Source organism: Leucoraja erinacea, chromosome 6, assembly GCF_028641065.1.
Source record: "Leucoraja erinacea ecotype New England chromosome 6, Leri_hhj_1, whole genome shotgun sequence".
Lineage (NCBI taxonomy): Eukaryota > Metazoa > Chordata > Chondrichthyes > Rajiformes > Rajidae > Leucoraja > Leucoraja erinaceus.
In genome coordinates, this window is record NC_073382.1 from 66,972,937 (window position 1) to 66,990,927 (window position 17,991).

At 44.4% G+C, this 17,991-nt stretch overlaps 1 protein-coding gene across 3 annotated transcripts in view; it reads left to right on the forward strand.

The window, feature by feature from the left end:
* fat3a (FAT atypical cadherin 3a) overlaps positions 1 to 17,991 on the forward strand; it is a 634,737-nt gene that overhangs the window by 439,021 nt on the left and 177,725 nt on the right. For all 3 annotated transcript variants that reach the window (XM_055637278.1, XM_055637275.1, XM_055637277.1), the window contains exon 5: positions 7,035 to 7,096. In XM_055637278.1, the coding sequence (XP_055493253.1) occupies positions 7,035 to 7,096 (62 nt within the window). The remainder of the gene's footprint in view (positions 1 to 7,034; positions 7,097 to 17,991) is intronic.

The following is a 17,991-nucleotide window of genomic DNA, read 5'->3' on the forward strand; positions in this document are numbered from 1 at the left end:
TAATACAAAAGTTAGTGGTTTTGCAGATGGTGAAGATGGTTGTGAACGACTGCAGCAGGATCTGGATCGATCGGCCAGGTGGGTGGAGGAATGGTTGATGGAATTTAATACAGAGAAGTGTGAGGTGTTGCATTTTGGCATGTCGAACAAGGGCAGGACCTTGGTAAATGGTAGGCCTCTGGGTAGTGTTGTAGAACAGAGGGATCTAGGAGTGCATGGTTCCGTGAAGGTTGGGTCCCAGTCACATGGGAGGCCTGGTCCCCCAATGCAACCCAATCCCCAACGCAATATTTCACCACTCACCTGTTCCCCCAATGCATTATTCCACCACTCACCCATAGCCCCTAACTGTGCATGCCCGGCTGATGGGTTCCCGTTGTGATGCCCCTGATCCCAACTCCTCCCCTCACCCCCCCCACTCTGCCTCTTCCCTCCCCCCCCCCACACTCCCACCGTCCCACCTGTGGGGGGGGGGGGGGGGAGTGTGAGGGAGGGAGTGGGGTTGTGGTGTAGGGGGAGGGGGGGTGAGCGAGGGGGGGTGAGGGGGTTCGGGGAGGCGGTTGTGGGGGAGGGGGGTTTGGGCAGGGGAGGGTGTGTGGGCAGGGGAGGGTGTGTGGGCGGGGTTTGTGGAGGCGGTGGGAGAGAGCTCATAGAAAATACAGGGGTTGTCGGGGGTATCACGGGGAAGGGGTGCAGGAACCAGCGAGGGGGACCAGAGGGAAAGGGACTGGAGCGGATTCACAGCGGTCGCTGGTCGTTCTCATCCGCCGAGATTAGATTCACCGCTTTCCGTTTGGCGACATTTCCCGGGACATGCCGGGCCGGGCCGGGCCGTTTCCAGTCACTCCGAAAATTGTGTCCGGATGGAAACCTCCGCCGGCCATCCACCGCTCCAGTAAAGATGCGATGGCACAGGAAGGGGCGGACCATCCCGTGCAGTGACAGGAGAAAAGACCATTCCATGCGGCGCTGAACGGCAGGAGAGGAGATCGATCTGAGCACGCGCGTTTTTTAAGATTTTTACACCTCGCTTAAGTTTACATTAAACGTCCGATTGGAACGAATCTTGGTGCAATCGCAGTGCTGGATAACGGTGAGTAAGCGAGCGAAAAATCGTAGCGCTATCGCGTATAGCGATAGCGCAAATAGAATGACCGCGCATCCAGAAGATAACAAGATCAGAGCTTTAGTTATGTATAGATGGACAAGTGCCGAGTATTATAGCGCAAAGATCAATGGCAAACTGTTAAAAATGGTCTCTTATAAAAACATGAAGCATTTCCAAGCAGAGCTTCAAACAGAGAATGTTATCCATGTTACTGGTTAAAACACAAATTAATTTGAAACTTGAAAGCTTGAAAGCTTCTAAAGGAATTAGTGCAAACTTGGTACCACTCAGATTTTGTTTGCAAATTGAGCCATTCAATCCATTACTTCTGATCATGTGGAAACTCCAAGACTGTTTAAATAAGTCATGTTTGTACACAAATGTATAAGTAATTCATGCGAGCTAATACTTTCGTAACATCATACATGTGGCTTAGCACATATGTTAGATGCACAAGAGTATACACCCTAGTCCTGAAGCTTATGGTATCTTCTCAAAGTGATTATAGTTGGAAATTAATAGAACTACATGACTATCTCAAACTGTGGCTGGATCACTGTCATGGGTCGTATTATAGATGACAACCAAGATATGCCAATAACGTATGTCTTGACACTTTAAACCAGTGGTTCTTAACTTGGGGGTCGTGACCCTCTATGGGGGTCATTTGGGGCTTTGCCGGAAGTCATGAAGGAAACACAAATAACATATCAATTTGATGAACCCATGTTTAGGAACCTAACAAAGGTACATACCACATACAGTTTTTTGTCCGCATATGCACGTACTGGTGCCAAAAAGGTTAAGAACCACTGCTTTAAACAATAGCAAACAAAAGAATGCACAGATTGAAAAGGAAATATTGGCCATCATTTTTGGAGTGATGTTTCATCAGTTTCCATAGTTCAGACCATTCTTGGTAGTTACGCAAACCTCATCAGCAATTCTCAGTCCAAAATTGGTGATTCCAACTGTGACAGTTTTTAGGATGCAGAGTTGCGCAATCTTCCTGTCACAATTTGTCTATGCTATTGGGTATTAGTCCTTTGAATAAAATTCAGTTGCTGATACTTAATTCAAATTATCATATAAGGATTCTGAACTATATAGTGAAAGTATGATTTCCGTGTTATAGTTTATATTTCATGATTTCTCAGTAATGGTTTAGTCTTTAGACTTTAAGAAATACAGGGTGAAAACAGGCCCTTCAGCCCACCGAATCCGCGCCAACCACCGATCACCCCGTACACTAACCTACATACACTAGGGGCAGTTTATACAACTTACTGAAGCCAATTAACCAACAAACCTGTATGTCTTTGGAGTGTGGGAGTGGGAGCGTTCTGGAAGTTTGCCTCAACAACAGTGAAGGAACGGTGAGGTATTTCGGCATGATGTCTGGCTTGGAGGACAGCTTCCAGCTGCTGGTGTTCCTGTGCTTTTGCTTCCCTTGTCCTTCTAGTTGGTAAAGGTTTGAACGGTGCTTTCTACTGCTCCCTTGTCGTGCATCCAGTAGATGGTACAAGCTACTGCTAGTGTGTCAGTAATGAAGTAAGTGAATGATTGATTGCGGATGGAAGGCTGCTGTCCTGTATGGTTTCTGGGTTTTTGAGCGTTGTTGAACCTACACACATCCAGGGAAGTGGAGAGTATCCCATCTAATCCTTGACCTGAGTCTTAGTAGACAGTGGAAAGACTTTGGGCAGTTTGGAGGCGGGTTTGGAGGTGCAGCAGGCTGTGAAGAAGGCGAATGGTATGTTAGCATTCATAGCAAAAGGATTTGAGTATAGGTGCAGTGAGGTTCTACTGCAGTTGTACAGGGTCTTGGTGAGACCACACCTGGAGTATTGCGTACAGTTTTGGTCTCCTAATCTGAGGAAGGACATTCTTGCCATAGAGGGAGTACAGAGAAAGGTTCACCAGACTGATTCCTGGGATGTCAGGACTTTCATATGAAGAAAGACTGGATAGACTCGGCTTGTACTCGCTAGAATTTAGAAGATTGAGGGGGGGATCTTATACAAACTTACAAAATTCTTAAGGGGTTGGACAGGCTAGATGCAGGAAGATTGTTCCCGATGTTGGGGAAGTCCAGAACAAGGGGTCACAGCTTAAGGATAAGGGGGAAATCATTTAGGACCGAGATGAGGAAAACATTTTTCACACAGAGAGTAGTGAATCTCTGGAATTCTCTGCCACAGAAGGTAGTTGAGGCCAGTTCATTCTCTATATTTAAGAGGGAGTTAGATGTGGCCCTTGTGGCTAAAGGGATCAGGGGGTATGGTGAGAAGGCAGGTACAGGATACTGAGTTGGATGATCAGCCATGATCATATTGAATGGCGGTGCAGGCTCGAAGGGCCGAATGGCCTATTCCTGCACCTTGTTTCTATGTTACTTGCCCCTGACGCCTAACCTCTGAGTTCACGTAGCCACATTATGTATATGGCTACTCCAGTTCAGGGTGCGATCAGTTCAGATAATGGTGAGAAAGCACTAGTTTGGGTTTCAAAATGAAATTGATTTTAGGAAAAATCAGGTGTCCACATTAAACAAATGATAGTTACCAGACTCCTAATCCGAAGATGTTGAAGGGATTTGTGTTGACAGATTTACTTTAAAAAGTGGACCCGATTTCTGAACAGAAGACACAGGCCAACAGTGAGCTGAGTCAAGATGTCACACATTGTTCACATCAAGAGCTTACTGCAATGCTCGAGAGACAAACACAAATAAAAAGGTCTACCATCTGAGAAACCCAGTTAACAGATAAACCAGTAACTGCTGCAGATCTGTGAAAAGTGTTTCACATTTTGTTTCAAAGAGGGAGAGTGAAAAATGTACACAACATTTTTGCATGTTACATAAGATGTCATAAGTATGCTGTGCACACACGCACTGGATTTAAACCCGCAGTAAATACCCCATGTTCTGATGCTCCTGATGCCTTCTTGGATTTATTACATTGACATTTATCAGCAGCACAAAATTGGTTTAAAAACTACCTGCAAATACATGCAACCACATGTCTTGTATTTATTGTAACTGCGGATGCAGCGAAATTCATAATCTAACTGTCTATTTTGAAATAAATTTGTGGCCAATGTATGCTTGAGTTGTTTTCTCACCAGTCCCCTAAGGGGGCGCTGTCCTGTGCACGGCTGCCCTGCCAACAGTTGTCTGTCTTTTCACCGTTTTATTTTTATTTTTAGTTAGTTAAAGTGTTTTGTTTGGAGGTCTAGACTTTTTTGTGTGGGGGGAGGGGGGGGAAGGGGGAAACTGCCTTTCAGGGTCCCTACCTGGTCGGAGAGGCAGCTTTTCTCCGGGCTGCAGCTTCGACCCATCCTCGCGGCCTACCAGCGGGCCTGGAGCGGCGTTTCCTGTCGCGGACCGCCCAGAACCTCGGCTTCGGCGGCGGCACAGCGCTGGAGCGCTATCGTGGAGCGGGCGATGCCTTGCCTGGGTCACCGCGCTGGAGCTCTGGTGAGCTGACACCGCCGGGTAAAACATCGCGGAGCTGCGGGACTGTGGAGCGACCAGCTGCGGGCGGCGGCGCCGAACTTTACACCGGGAGCCTGGGATCTCGCGACGAGATCGCCAGTTGTGGAGCTCCAACTGGCGCGGCCTTGTCGGCTTCGGAAGCCGCGGCCTCCAGTACGGAAGCGGCCATTCCAGGGTTCCCAGGCCGCTGGGAGGACTCTCCCGACGCCGGAGCAACATCACCCGGCAAGAACGGCCAGGAACATCGGGCCTCCGTAGAGGCAACTGTGGAGGCCTCAATAGGCCCGACTATGGGTGAACTGGGGTTGGGGACTGGACTTTGTGCCTTCCCTCATGGTGGGAACCATTGTGGGGGGAAGTTCTTTGTGTTTAAGACTCTCATTGGTGTTATGTCTGTATTCTTTCTTTGTGTGCTGCAAAATGGCAAAAAGCATTTCACTTCATTACACCTCGGTGTATGTGAATGAGACCAATAAAATACCTTTGATACCTTTGACACCTTTGACCTTTGAGAGTGATGACCTTATCAAATCTTGAGCGGATTAGGTTAGAAGATGAATATTCAAATGCAAGCTTGAGTGCATGTTTTTCACCCAGATGGTGGTGGGTGTATGGACCGAGGTGTTAGATGTGGGTATAAGGATATAATTACAGTGTTTAAGCAACATTTCGCAATTTCACGGTTAAGAGGGCCGCAGGCCAAACATGGGCACATGGGACTTACTCCGGTAGGCACTTTGGTCAGTATGGACAAGTTGGTCCGAAGGGCTTGTTACCAGGATGCTGCCTGTAGTAGTGGATTTCAGCAACAGGGAGATTGGATAGACAGGATTATTTTCTCTATAACATTGGAAGTTGAGCGCAGACTTGAGAGAAGGATATAAAATGATGAGAGGCATAGATAGGGTAGATAGTTGGCACCTTTTTTCCAGGGTGCAAATGTCCAAAATTAGGGGACATAGTTATAATGTGAGAGGGGGATGGTTTAGCAGAGATGTGTGGGGCAATTCTTTTACACAGAATGTATTGGGCGCCTGGAATGCATATCCAGAGCTGGTGGGGGAGATAGATACGATAGTGGTGTTTACGAGGCTTTTGGTTACACACGGCAGAGCAGGGAATAGAGGGATACGGATCATGTACAGGCTGATGAGATCAGTTTAACGAGACATCTTGTTCAGCACAAACGTTCTGGGCTGAAGGGCACGTTCCTGATAGAATATTTTTCTTCATCATAGTTGAGCCACTCTTATTGAACCAAGCTAGAATTAATTGTGCTGTTTGTCAGGACAACTAAAGAAAGGGTTTTATTTATTGCAGGGTGCCACTTCATTCTTTCCAACTGTTTACTGGATGATCCCTGCTCAGCCTGACTGAGAATGTTCTTGGGGTCCCATTTTTATCAACATAATCAGAATGGAATCGTAATTTATTAGCCAAGTATGTTTTGCAACATACGAGGAATTTAGTTTGCCAGACAGCCATACCAAAACAGCAACAAGACACATAACTACATGAAAATTTGACATAAACATCCACCACAGCGGCTCCTCCACATTCTCCACTGTGATGGAAAGTAATAAAGTCTTATCTTCTTTCCTCCTTTTCTCCCGCGGTCGGGGCAGTCGATCCATCCGCAGTCAGGGCGATCGAAGCTCCCACGTCGGGGCGGTCGAACCTCCTGCGATCAGGGCGGTCGAAGCTCCCACGACTTGGAGCTCCTGCAGCCGGTCCCTAACCAGGGATCGGCAACTCACAATGTTAAGTCCGCAGGCTCCCGAGGTCCCAGCAAGAGGCCGCCAGCTCCACGATGTTAGGCCGCAGTGATGTGACACGGAAAAAGTTGCATCTCCGTCGAGGAAAGAGATTAAAAAAAAGCTTCCCCCACCCCGTCAACACCACCCCCCACATAACACAAAACTAAAGATAAACTAAACATACATTTTACAACAAACTAAAAACACAACAAAGGAAGAAGATGAGACAGATCATTGGCGAGGCAGTCATCATTCGGCGCCCCCGAAAAAAATGTTATATTGGCCAACATTTGGGTTTATTCATGAGGTTCTTGTCTGTTTCCAGCAAGAATGTGACCATAGTTAACTGCAGCAACCAGTTACAACAGTGGGCAGTGAATTTCCAATAGGAAAACATGTTAAAAGAAATGAATGTGTTTACATAGCTACTTTAATGACTTTAAAATGTCCAAAAGCACTTTTCCAGTCAATGATGTACGTTTCAAGTGTAGACACAATTTGAAAGTAAGTGAGGCAAAGCACTCCATTGTATAAATTATACTACTTGTTTCAATTGGGCTGAGTGAGTTCATTTTAACCCGTCGGTTTGCCTTAATAGTGGTTTTGTTCTTTGATAATTACTCTGTCAAATAGCTGTTAATCTAACATTATTCTTAATTATCCATTACAGGTTTGATCATGACCACAACAAGAAAACTGGACCGAGAACAGCAAGCTGAACATGTCCTTGAAGTAGGTATTTTATAATGTTTATTATACTATTTATCTTGTTTACAGTAAGAATTGGAGGGTTTTTTTTTCAATTGACCTTTACCAGCCCAATTCATTGATATTGGAAAAATGGTTTCAAAGGTCAGGGAAGTTCAAGCTAATTTAAGTGCACACAATTTCTTGCAAGCTAATTTTGCCCATGAATCTGATTCATTATTCCAAATCAATTAAGTGCCCATTGCAAGTTCCTGTTAATTGTGGGCCTTTGAGGAAGCTCCAATAATTGTGACATAGGTGCATTGTCACGAGCAGATTAGAACTATTTTAATGATTTTGAACATAATCTTTTTGAAATTTACATGTGGCATGTCACTGTAAAGGGCCTGTCCCACTGCGGGGACCTAATTTGCGAGTTTAGGAGAGTATAAACGAGTGTCATGGCCGTGTTGTATCGCCAAAGTTGAACACCTCCTTTGACCTTCCTCGACTATGTTAGGGAACCTCCTACGAAAATGCTGAAGACCTCCTTCGACTATGTAGAAGACCTCCTTTGACTAGCTAGACTAGCTTCGACTAGCTTCGGGAAAATTGGACACCGAATAATGGAGAGTGAAGCCAACCTCCTTTGATCTCCTTCAACCTCCTTCGACTATGTTGAAGACTATCTACGACTACCTTTGATTACGTTCGACTACCCTCGATTATCTTCGATTGCCTTCAATTACATACAAATAACATGCCGACCTACTATGACCTACTTCGACTAAACCTGCGAGTAAAAAAAATGACGACCTTATTTTACTCGCGGGCATTTTTCAGATGCTTAAAAAAAAGCCGCAACCTAACTGAGGTCTCGAGTACGCAGGGACTACTCTCAAGCATGAAGGAGAGTTACAAAGACCTCCTAGGACCTTGTGTCGACCATGCTGCGAGTATGAGTCTACGGCAAACTCTTCTAAACTCGCCAATTAGGTCCCCGCAGTGGGACAGGCTCTTAAGTTATGCTGCAGAATAAAAATCATTTTGGTACTAAACCCGCTTTCAAGTATATTAATCAAAGAATACAAAATTATTGTAACTGTTTACAAAGCATTTTGAAGTAAACACATAATGAATGTGTAAAATGCTCCTAAATTTCAATGGTTCATGGAAATATTTATATTCAGGCCTGTTTTAATTTATTGTCACATGTACCAAGGTACAGTGAAAAGCTTTTGTTGTGTCCTAACCAGTCAGCAGAAAGACAATACATCATTACAATCGAGCTATTCACAGTCTACAAATAAATGATAAGGGAATAATGTTTAGTGCAAATTAAAGCTAGTAACATCCAATGAAAGAGAGTCTGAGGGTCGCCAATGAGGTAGATAGTAGTTTAGGACTGTTCTCTAGTTGCTATAGGATGGTTCAGTAACATCTGAGAAGAAACTGTTCCTGAATATGGAGGGGTGTGTTTTCACACTTCTGTACCTTTTGCCCGATGGGAGAGGGGTGGTGAGGGAGTGGCCACGGTTTGACTCATCCTTGATTATGCTGCTGGCCTTGTCGTGGCAGCTTGAGGTATAAATGGAGTCAATGGAGATCGAGATTGGTTTGTGTTGGTCTGGGGTCTGTCTACAATTTCTGGCTGTCTTGGATGGAGCTGTTCCCAAACTAAGTTGTGATGCATCCCGATAAAATGCTTTTTATGGCGCATCTGTAGAAGTTGGTGAGGGTTGTTAGGGACATGCTGAACGTCCTAAGCCTTCTAAGGACATATAGGCATTGATGTTCTTTCTTGGTCATTGCTTCAATATGGGTGGTCCAGGAGAAGTTGTTGGTGATATTTACTTTGAGGAATTTGAAGTTTTGAACCATCTCTACTTCAGTGCCATCAATGCAAATTGGGGGTATTTGGTCTGAAGTTGATCATTATCTACTTTGTCTTCCTAAGTAACATTGAGAGAAAAGTTGTTGTCATGACACCAGAACATGAGTTTCTCCTTCTTCATCCTGTACCCCAACTCATCTTTATTTGATATTTGAGTAATACACAAATATATTTAAGCAAGAATTTGGTTGAGGTGGGAAATTTCTGATAAATAATACTGTAGAATGTCCTGTGTCTGACTTCTACGAGTGAACAAGTACTAATATATTTGGATTACGTTCAGATAACAGTAGTGCTTTTTGTACATCCAAAGTAATTTTAATGTATTTTGTAAGTGGTGTAAATATATTATATAAAATATAAAAAAAGACTGTGGTTACTGAGAAGCGATCTGTCATTGAAGAGGTTTGGAAAAATATAATGTATTTCTCTGCACCAATAAAGGGATTTACATTTTCAATATTGTGTTAATGATGCAGAAAGCTTAATGGGCCTGTCCCACTTAGGTGATTTTTAGGCGACTGCCGGCGAACTGTCATAGTCGTGGCAGGTCGCCGAAAAACCGGCGACTGGACTAATGGGCCTGTCCCACTTAGGCGATTTTTAGGTGACTGCTGACGAATACAACAATAGGTTAGCACCTGCGACAAGCTACGACATCCTGGCGACAACGTACGTTACCCTGTCCACAACCTATGACAGCACCTACGTCAAGCTACGCTCATTGGCGTCAAACCCACGGTCGCGGAAATATTTTCAACGTTGAAAATTCAGCGGCGACCAGAAAGACGCTACGAATCTTTGGGCGAATGAGGGGACTACTCACGACCATACAAGCACCATCCCGGCGACCACCAGCGAGCATGTGGCGACAGCCCAGTCGCCTGTAGTCGCCTAAAAAATCGCCATAGTGGGACAGGCCCATTACCCTTGCATTCCTGTCACTTAGTAGATGTTTATTTTTAACAAAAGCAGGTCTTAATATGCTTAACAGCAACTCTAGAAAAATATAAAAGCCCCACTGTGTTTACTATTTTGAGTGATGGATGAACATCTTGTAATTATAAATCCATATCACAGTAATCCCTAAGGGCCTGTCCCACGAGCATGCGACTGCATGCGGCAAGCGCGACCTAGCGGGGCCGGTCCCACTTCGATCGCCGGAGCCGTATGGAGTTGTGCGGAGCTGGTCCCGATATCGCGCGGGGCTCCGCAAAACTGACACTGTCCAAAAATTCTGCGCGGCAACGGCCTGCCGGCCCGCAGCCACATTGAGGCCATATGCACCGCCTCGTCGGGAATGCACAGCGTCTTGACGCCTTACGTCACGAACGAACTTCCCATGGACTTCGCTCGAACTTCACGTCAACTCGAACGGGAGCACTCGACCTCCGCGCGGCCCCCTGCTTCCGGTTTGGTCGCGCTCGCCACATGCCGTCGCATACTGATGGGACAGGCCCTGTACGGGGATCACTCGACCTCTGCGCAGCCCCCGCTTCCGGTTTGGTCGCGCTTGCCGCATGCAGTTGCATGCTCGTGGGACAGCCCCTTTAATATATAGATTATGCCCACATTTAAAATACATGTATAAATTTGGACATAATTTATTTGAATGTTATTAAACTATAAACAAGTTAATGTGTTGTGAACTTTTTTTAATCTCCATAATATAATTGAATATAATAGAGTATATATTTGAATCTCTGCTACATGCAACTCAGATACCGAGGAAGGATTATGCTGGCCTGTCCTCTAAAGATGTCTGACTACTCAGTCAGTGTGGCAATTTGCTCAGCTGTTGGGAACCATAATTATGGCACGGAAAACTAAAATATTTCTGAATTCATTCTTTTACAAGAAAATTACACCTCTCTTGAGCCTGAATAAGATAGTCTAGTATTTTCTAATTAAAAAAAAACTTATTCAACTATGATTTCCTTTTCATTTTATTCATGCTTTTGATACTTTGATGCAATTCAAATCAGTTGAAATCAAACCTTAGTTGTGTAATGTTAAACAGCATCCATGAGTATCAATCCATTCTGTTTGAATCTTGAATCAGAACATTCCTACCACAACCAGAGCAGTGCTGAACTACTATCTACCACTTTAATGTCCCTTGGACTATCCTTGACCGGACATTTCTGGCTTTACCTTGCCCTAAATTGCCCTAAACCTTGCCCTTATCATGTATCTGTACATTGTTAGTGGATTGATGTATTGTCTGTCTGCTGACTTGTTAACACGCAACAAAAAACTTTCCACTGTGACAATAAACCAAACTGAACTGAACATTCACAATACCAAAACAGACGATTGAATGGATAGGAAAAGGCATATATTTATATAGTGGTTCACAGAATTTTATTGCACCTCAAAGCCCTTCACAACTTTTAGATACTTCTCACAGTATTGTCATTATGTCCTATAGGGAAACATGGCACAAATCATATACATCCCACAAGATCAACAAAGCAAATAGCTCACAAATAAACTATTTCTGGAGGCAAAAGGACAAATATTTGACAAATAATATGAAGAACTCTACAAATTCTGTCATCAAAATGTAGTATTGCTTCTTTTATATCCACATGGGGAAAGTATAAAATGAGATTTTTTTTAAAAAAAATTGTTTCTCAGGACGATTGCTCCTCAATCAGTGCACACTACTGCATCAACCCTCAGCGGTGTGCTAAGTATCCCACTGAATGTTGCAGTGAAGCCTAGTGAATCGTCAACTATCTGACACACCGTGAATAAAGTGCCAATGATCCAAGGCAGGCATCATGAACGCAAAGATTATTTTGCAAGAAGCACTGTGATTAAAACCTATTCCTTAAAATGATAAATTAATAATTACCACAAATATGTAACAAGAGATGAACAAGATTGAGCTGTTACTCTGTGTAGGAAGGAACTGCAGATGCTGGTGTACACCAAAGCTAGATACAAAATGCTGGAGTAACTCAGCAGGACAGGCAGCTTATTCCCTTCTCCGTCATCTTTCTTCTGCTGCATTTACAAACTGTTAAACCTCCCAACAACTTCCAGTTCCAGATATTGCCTGATCTGCTGCACATTTCCTGCTTTTTATGAAACCATTAAAAATCTCAGCTGACATGAGGCAAGATGGATTAATAAGAATTAATAAGTTTTAATAAGAATTGAGTCAAAGGAAGGGTATTTCACATGGTCTTTCAATGTTCTTTATTGAACCGTTCTCCAAAGTCTTTATAATTAAGGAAAATAAATTAAAATGTGTAGATGTCGAGAATCTAAAATATTAACTGCGAAAGCGAGAAACACTCAGTTGGTAATATCTTTGAATTAGTTGAGAGATTCTCCATCAGAGTTATGTTGAGCTGGCACCAATTACCCATTTGACTCATAGTGACATTTGTAACTCACGCATACATATGAGAAACATTTTGCAGAAATAATGCTGATAGAATGAAATGTCGTAGTAAAGGTCAAATTCTGTAATGGTAAGAAAGAACAAAGAGACGATTTAAATTTTGAATCAGAAGCGCTGTAGAGATGTCTGGCCAGGCAAATTGTTGGGTACCTCAAATACCATTATTTCTTGACAGATAACAATAAAATGTAATATTGTACTCTACTCTAAATGTTCAATCACTCAAGAACATTTTGCACAATTGCTTTTACAAAGAGTTAATGGTCAAATTTGATTGTATCCCCAACAAATTTACAAAGTATTTGGGTGATAGCTCCAAAGTTCCTGGTGCTTTAAAAAATGCCAAGGATATTAATTGAGATTTTCAACGGCAGCTTAGGTTGTCACTCTTGCATCCAGAAAAGGAATGAGAACATTCTGTAAATTGTCAGCATGGTGACAGTCCATGTGTGTGAAATGCAGCAGAGAGAAAGATGGTGAAAAGTTGGGATTGAGTATTTCTGAACATAAACTGAACAGCTGGGAACCTTGTTTGATCCTAAGATTGTTTGCTGCCAATTTTCTTGAAGCTGCCACCATAACGTTATTAGAAATACATCATAAACTGACTGCCAATTAAATGCAAAATAATTACTGGTCCTTACCTTTGAAGCATTTTTCATGGCTTACAAGCCATAACATCTAAAAATGTTTTGATTCTTATGCCAACAAAATGGATGCTCTAATTATTGGATTTTTAATAATTGGAATTTTTAATAATAGTATTTGCATTTCTTCAAATAGTTGACGAAAATGTAAACAATTCACTGGTAGAAACAACAAAGGCAAGAATATGTACATGCATGCTGCATGGTGATTGAAACATTTGCTGAAACCTATTATTCAGCTGTTCTTACACAAACAATTAGTTATTCAGGATTCTGAATTTAACTGAGTCTAGCTGATACTGAGTTTGCGGCTGAGATCAGATTCTGAAGAATCTGAAACGAGGAACTACAGGTGTTGGTTACTACACAAACACCGCAGTCTGAAGAAGGGTATCGACCCAAAACATCACCTATCCATGTTTTTCAGAGATGCTGCCTGACCAACTGAGTTACTCCAACACTTTGTGTCCGCCAGGTTATTTTTTCCTTGTACACATTGTCAAGAAGCTCTATTCAGAATTGCAAGAATCTTTACAAAAATGGACAGCAGTTTGTAACAATGAAGGGAAAGTACATACATTGCAGGTCACAGTTTTTTTTAAGCAGAATTGCAAAGGGTTGAATTATGCAAATTGCACGCATGCTTTAATCTTTAATAAATACAAACTCCGAGCCAGCTTCCAGGAAATTAGTTTGTGCAGTACATAAATGTCATTGTGGTTGCTCTGTTATCTGGCTTTCATTATTTGACAGTTTTTATTGAAAAGGTATTGCAAGAGCTCGCATGGTCCATTTAAATTATACTGTTATCACTCTCTGTTCAGAGTCTTTTGAGTAATGCAGTAGATTCAATCCTGTCCCTAATGGGCATGCTTTATCCTGGATTATATGATGCAATTATAAAGCACTTTATCACTCAATAACATCTCAAGACACTCCACGGAATTAATTAAATATTTGGTTTGACCACTCCGTTAGTGCAGAATGGATTTAAATTCTGCTACAAGGGCTGAATAGATATTTTTTAACACCAGTGTATTTATTTCTATCCTGATATGTAATGCCAGGATTTAATCAAAGTACACAGTCTTGTTCAAATGTAGTCTTGTCCAAAGCCACAATGTTTGCCTCACAATATCCCTCATGAGTTGTGAGCAGTTATTTTTAATGTGACTTGTATTGTTCAACAATTTGATGAGGGTGTCATATTGGACCACAAGGCCACAGTTGCAAAGTATCCCCATCGGCTCCTCCTTTGAGGTCCCCCTCCCCCGCCCCCCACAGTGTTGCTCCCCACGCCGGGTCCTCTATTATTCATCCCCTTCCCCACTCAAGGTGATTCCCCCGCACCCTCACCATCGTCGACCCACGAGGCTTCACCACCACTGCCATGAGGCCTCGTCGGCCGTGAGGCCCCACCACCGCTGCCGAGGCCTCGCTACCGAGATGCCATCGCCGCCGCCAAGGCTCTCCGCCGCTGCCGAGATTCCATTGGCCCAGGCAGGAAAAGTAATTGGCAGAAAATTGGCAGCAAAAGTCATTTTTTAGTTCTTTAATGAACATGGCAGCGGTTATCAATGAACCAAAGAAAGAGGACAAAACTAAAGACTGCTCCACTTATGCCGCAAAAGCTAAAGGGCCTGTCCCACAAATTACGCGACCTTGCGGTGTCGTTGAGGCGCATAGGCATCGTATGGCCATGTCGGGCCGGTCCCACTGGGAAACGCGGAGGGGTATGTAGTTGTACGCAACATCGTGCGGGGCTCCGAAATTTTTGTAGCAAACGAAATCTTCGCGCGCCAACGACCTGTCGCGGAACTGACAGCCAAAATGGGACAGGCCCAAGACCCTGGCGCGACGCGACGCAACGTCTCACCTCTAACAGCAGCAGAAGCAGGCAAAGGATTGCCGAGCTCGGCGTGGGGCTCAAGGGCCTGTCCCACTTACGTGTCCTTGGCACTCAAATTACGTGACCACCTGGCTGCGTTGAGGCGCATGGGCATTGTATGGCCGTGTGGGACCGGTCCCACTGAGAATCGCGGAGAGGTATGGAGTTATCCGCGACATCGCGCGGGGGTCCGAAATTTTTGTAGCGAACAAAACCTTCGCGCGCCAACGGCCTGTCGCGTAACTGATGGCCAAAGTTGGACAGGCCCAAGACCCTGGCGTGACACAACGTCTCACCTGCAACAGCAGCAGAAGCAGGCAAACGATCGCCGAACTCGGCCTGGGGCTCACAGACGTTGCGTATCCGGATCCGGATCTGCCCCCACTTCTACTCCCAAAGTAGAAGTGGGGCCAAGAAAATTGAAGATAGACACAAAATGCTGGAGTAACTCAGCGGGACCGGCAGCATCTCTGGAGAGAAGGAATGGGTGACGTTTCGGGTCAAGACCCTTCTTTCAGACTGAAGAAGACTATCGACCTGAAACATCATCCATTCCATCTCTGCAGAGATGCTGCTGGTCCCGCTGAGTTACTCCAGCATTTTGCGTCCATCTTCAAATGACGTCACGCGCTCCAGACGGCTGTGCGGTCGAATTAAGTCAAGTGCGACCTTCACGGGACCGTCGCGGCTCAACGCGACCACGAGGTCACGTAAATTGGCGTGCCAAGGACACATAAGTGGGACAGACCCTTTCAGTGTTCCTGCATCTAATGTGTACAGAGTCTCTGCTGCAGTGGGGGAGGTTTACTGAGATCCACCACACTGCAGCCACCAAACTGGGGTCCATGTCATATGTCGGGTAGTTGGTGAGGGGATAGGCATGGCAATAAAGGACAAGATCAAAGTAGATGGGAGATATGATGTTGGCAACAAAGTGACGATGGATAAGAGATAGCAAGCACAAAAAACACTGGTGTTGTTAGTTGTTCCCCAGCATCAAATATTGCACGATAATGTAAAAACAGTCATTTAATTTTTATAAAGAATGGGGAAGTTAAAATGGCAAAAGGTTTGAAAGGCCAGTTCATGACACACTGGAGTTTTACCACCAATGCCACCTCAGCTAAATTCTCCCAATCCATTGCTCGGGTAAGCTACCCAATTCTTGTGTCCTCCCAACATTTGCCCCCATTTTACAATTGTCGCCTCCAAAAGGCAGGCTGTATCTCCCACAGCAGACATTTTGCAAGAATTTTGAAATCCTTATGCACCAAAATCAAAGATACACAAGATTGAGTCGAATAAGGTTAAGGTTAATGTTAGCCTAAAAGAACAGTTCTATAATGTTGCCAAGAAAACTAAGTTTGAGGATCAGGAGAGTTCTAGGAAGCAACAGCGATTAACTAAAATATCGATGAGGGAGAAGACTGATGATGAGAGTAAATTAGCAGAAACACAATGAGGAGCTTGAGGTAATTAATATTACTAAAGGGAAAGTACAAAAAGTCTTTATGGACATATCTCCTGGATGTGGTGGTTTATATTCCAGGATTTTTTTTTTAAATGGTCCAGAGACAATGCCATTGATCTTCTAAAGTTCAATTCTGGACTGGTCCATGCGGATTGGAAAGCTGCCAATATATCAGAATCAGAATCAGAATCAGATTTTATTCGCCAAGTATGTTTTGCAACATACGAGGGATTTCATTGGCCAGGTCAGTCATACAAATTAAAAGCAACAGATTCAAAAACTCCTACACATTCCTCACTGTGATGGAAGGTGAAATAAAGTTCAAGTCTCTTCCTTTGTTCTTCCTTGGTCGGGGGCCTCGAGCCCTCCGTTGACGGGACGGTCTTGGACGTAGCCTGCGGTGTTTGGGCCCTCTGCGTTGAGGCGTTCAGCTCCTGCATTGGGGGGTTGTCAGCTCCCCCGCGCCGGGCGATCGAACTCGCATCGGGGCTGGACGAACCTTCTGCAGCGTTGGAGCTCCCAACTTGCCTTTCCCGAAACTTCGAGCCCTTGTTGGTAAGTCCACGATGGTCATGGTGGGAGCGATCCCAGGCAAGGGATCCGCTCCAATGTTAAGTTGCGCCCCATGGTGGGGCTCACGACAGTCCGAGGCGGCTCCCAGCTCCAGCGTTGGTAGGCCGCAGAACCCAGAGAATGTGATCCGAAAATTGATCACATCTCTGGGAAGGTAAGTGTGGTATTATGCAATAATAGTGTAAGGCTGAGCAGAGGGGCACTAGGACCCTGCGAGAAGCCAGGCTCCAGTAACCGGATGTGTCTGGAACCCAGGGTGTGGGCAGTTAGAGAGAGGCCTGGGCTTACACGAGGCTGTTGCAGTTGCTGCTGTTATTGTACAGATTAAAGGTATACTCTGTTTACGTCGTCGTACGAGCCTTATTACAAGCATAACTCGACATGGTGCCAGAACTGGGAGACTTGTAAGCAAGAAAATAAATAAAGAAGAAGAGGACGGTGTATCGTTTTGGCGGGAAATAGGAGACGAGCTGGCAGATATGGCGCAACCTACACCAACTGCTACGTTCACAATACAACCTCCAGAGCCATTCGATTTTACCAAGCCTCAAGAATGGGAGCGTTGGATCAGGAGATTCGACCGCTTCAGGCTTGCAAGCAATTTAAACGCGACGTCGGCAGAAAACCAGGTGAACACGCTAGTGTATTGCATGGGCGATGAAGCAGAAGATGTGCTAAAGGGGCTAACGCTAACTGCAGATGAGAGGAGGGTGTACACGGATGTCAAGGCGGGCTTTGATGCATTTTTTGTACCTAAAAAGAATGTTATCTATGAAAGAGCCAAGTTCAATCAGCGTGTGCAACTGCCAGGAGAAACGATGGATTCCTTCATCACTGCTCTATACGGATTAGCCGAACACTGCAACTATGGACAGTTACAGAACGAGCTGATCCGCGACAGGTTAGTGGTTGGGCTGAGAAACGTCTCATTGTCCGAAAAGCTACAGCTAGCCAGAGACCTAACCCTTGAAACTGCTATAACAAAGACAAGGCAGTCTGAAGAAGTTAGACGACAGCGGTCTGACTTAAGAGGAGAAAATAGCGGTGCTAGC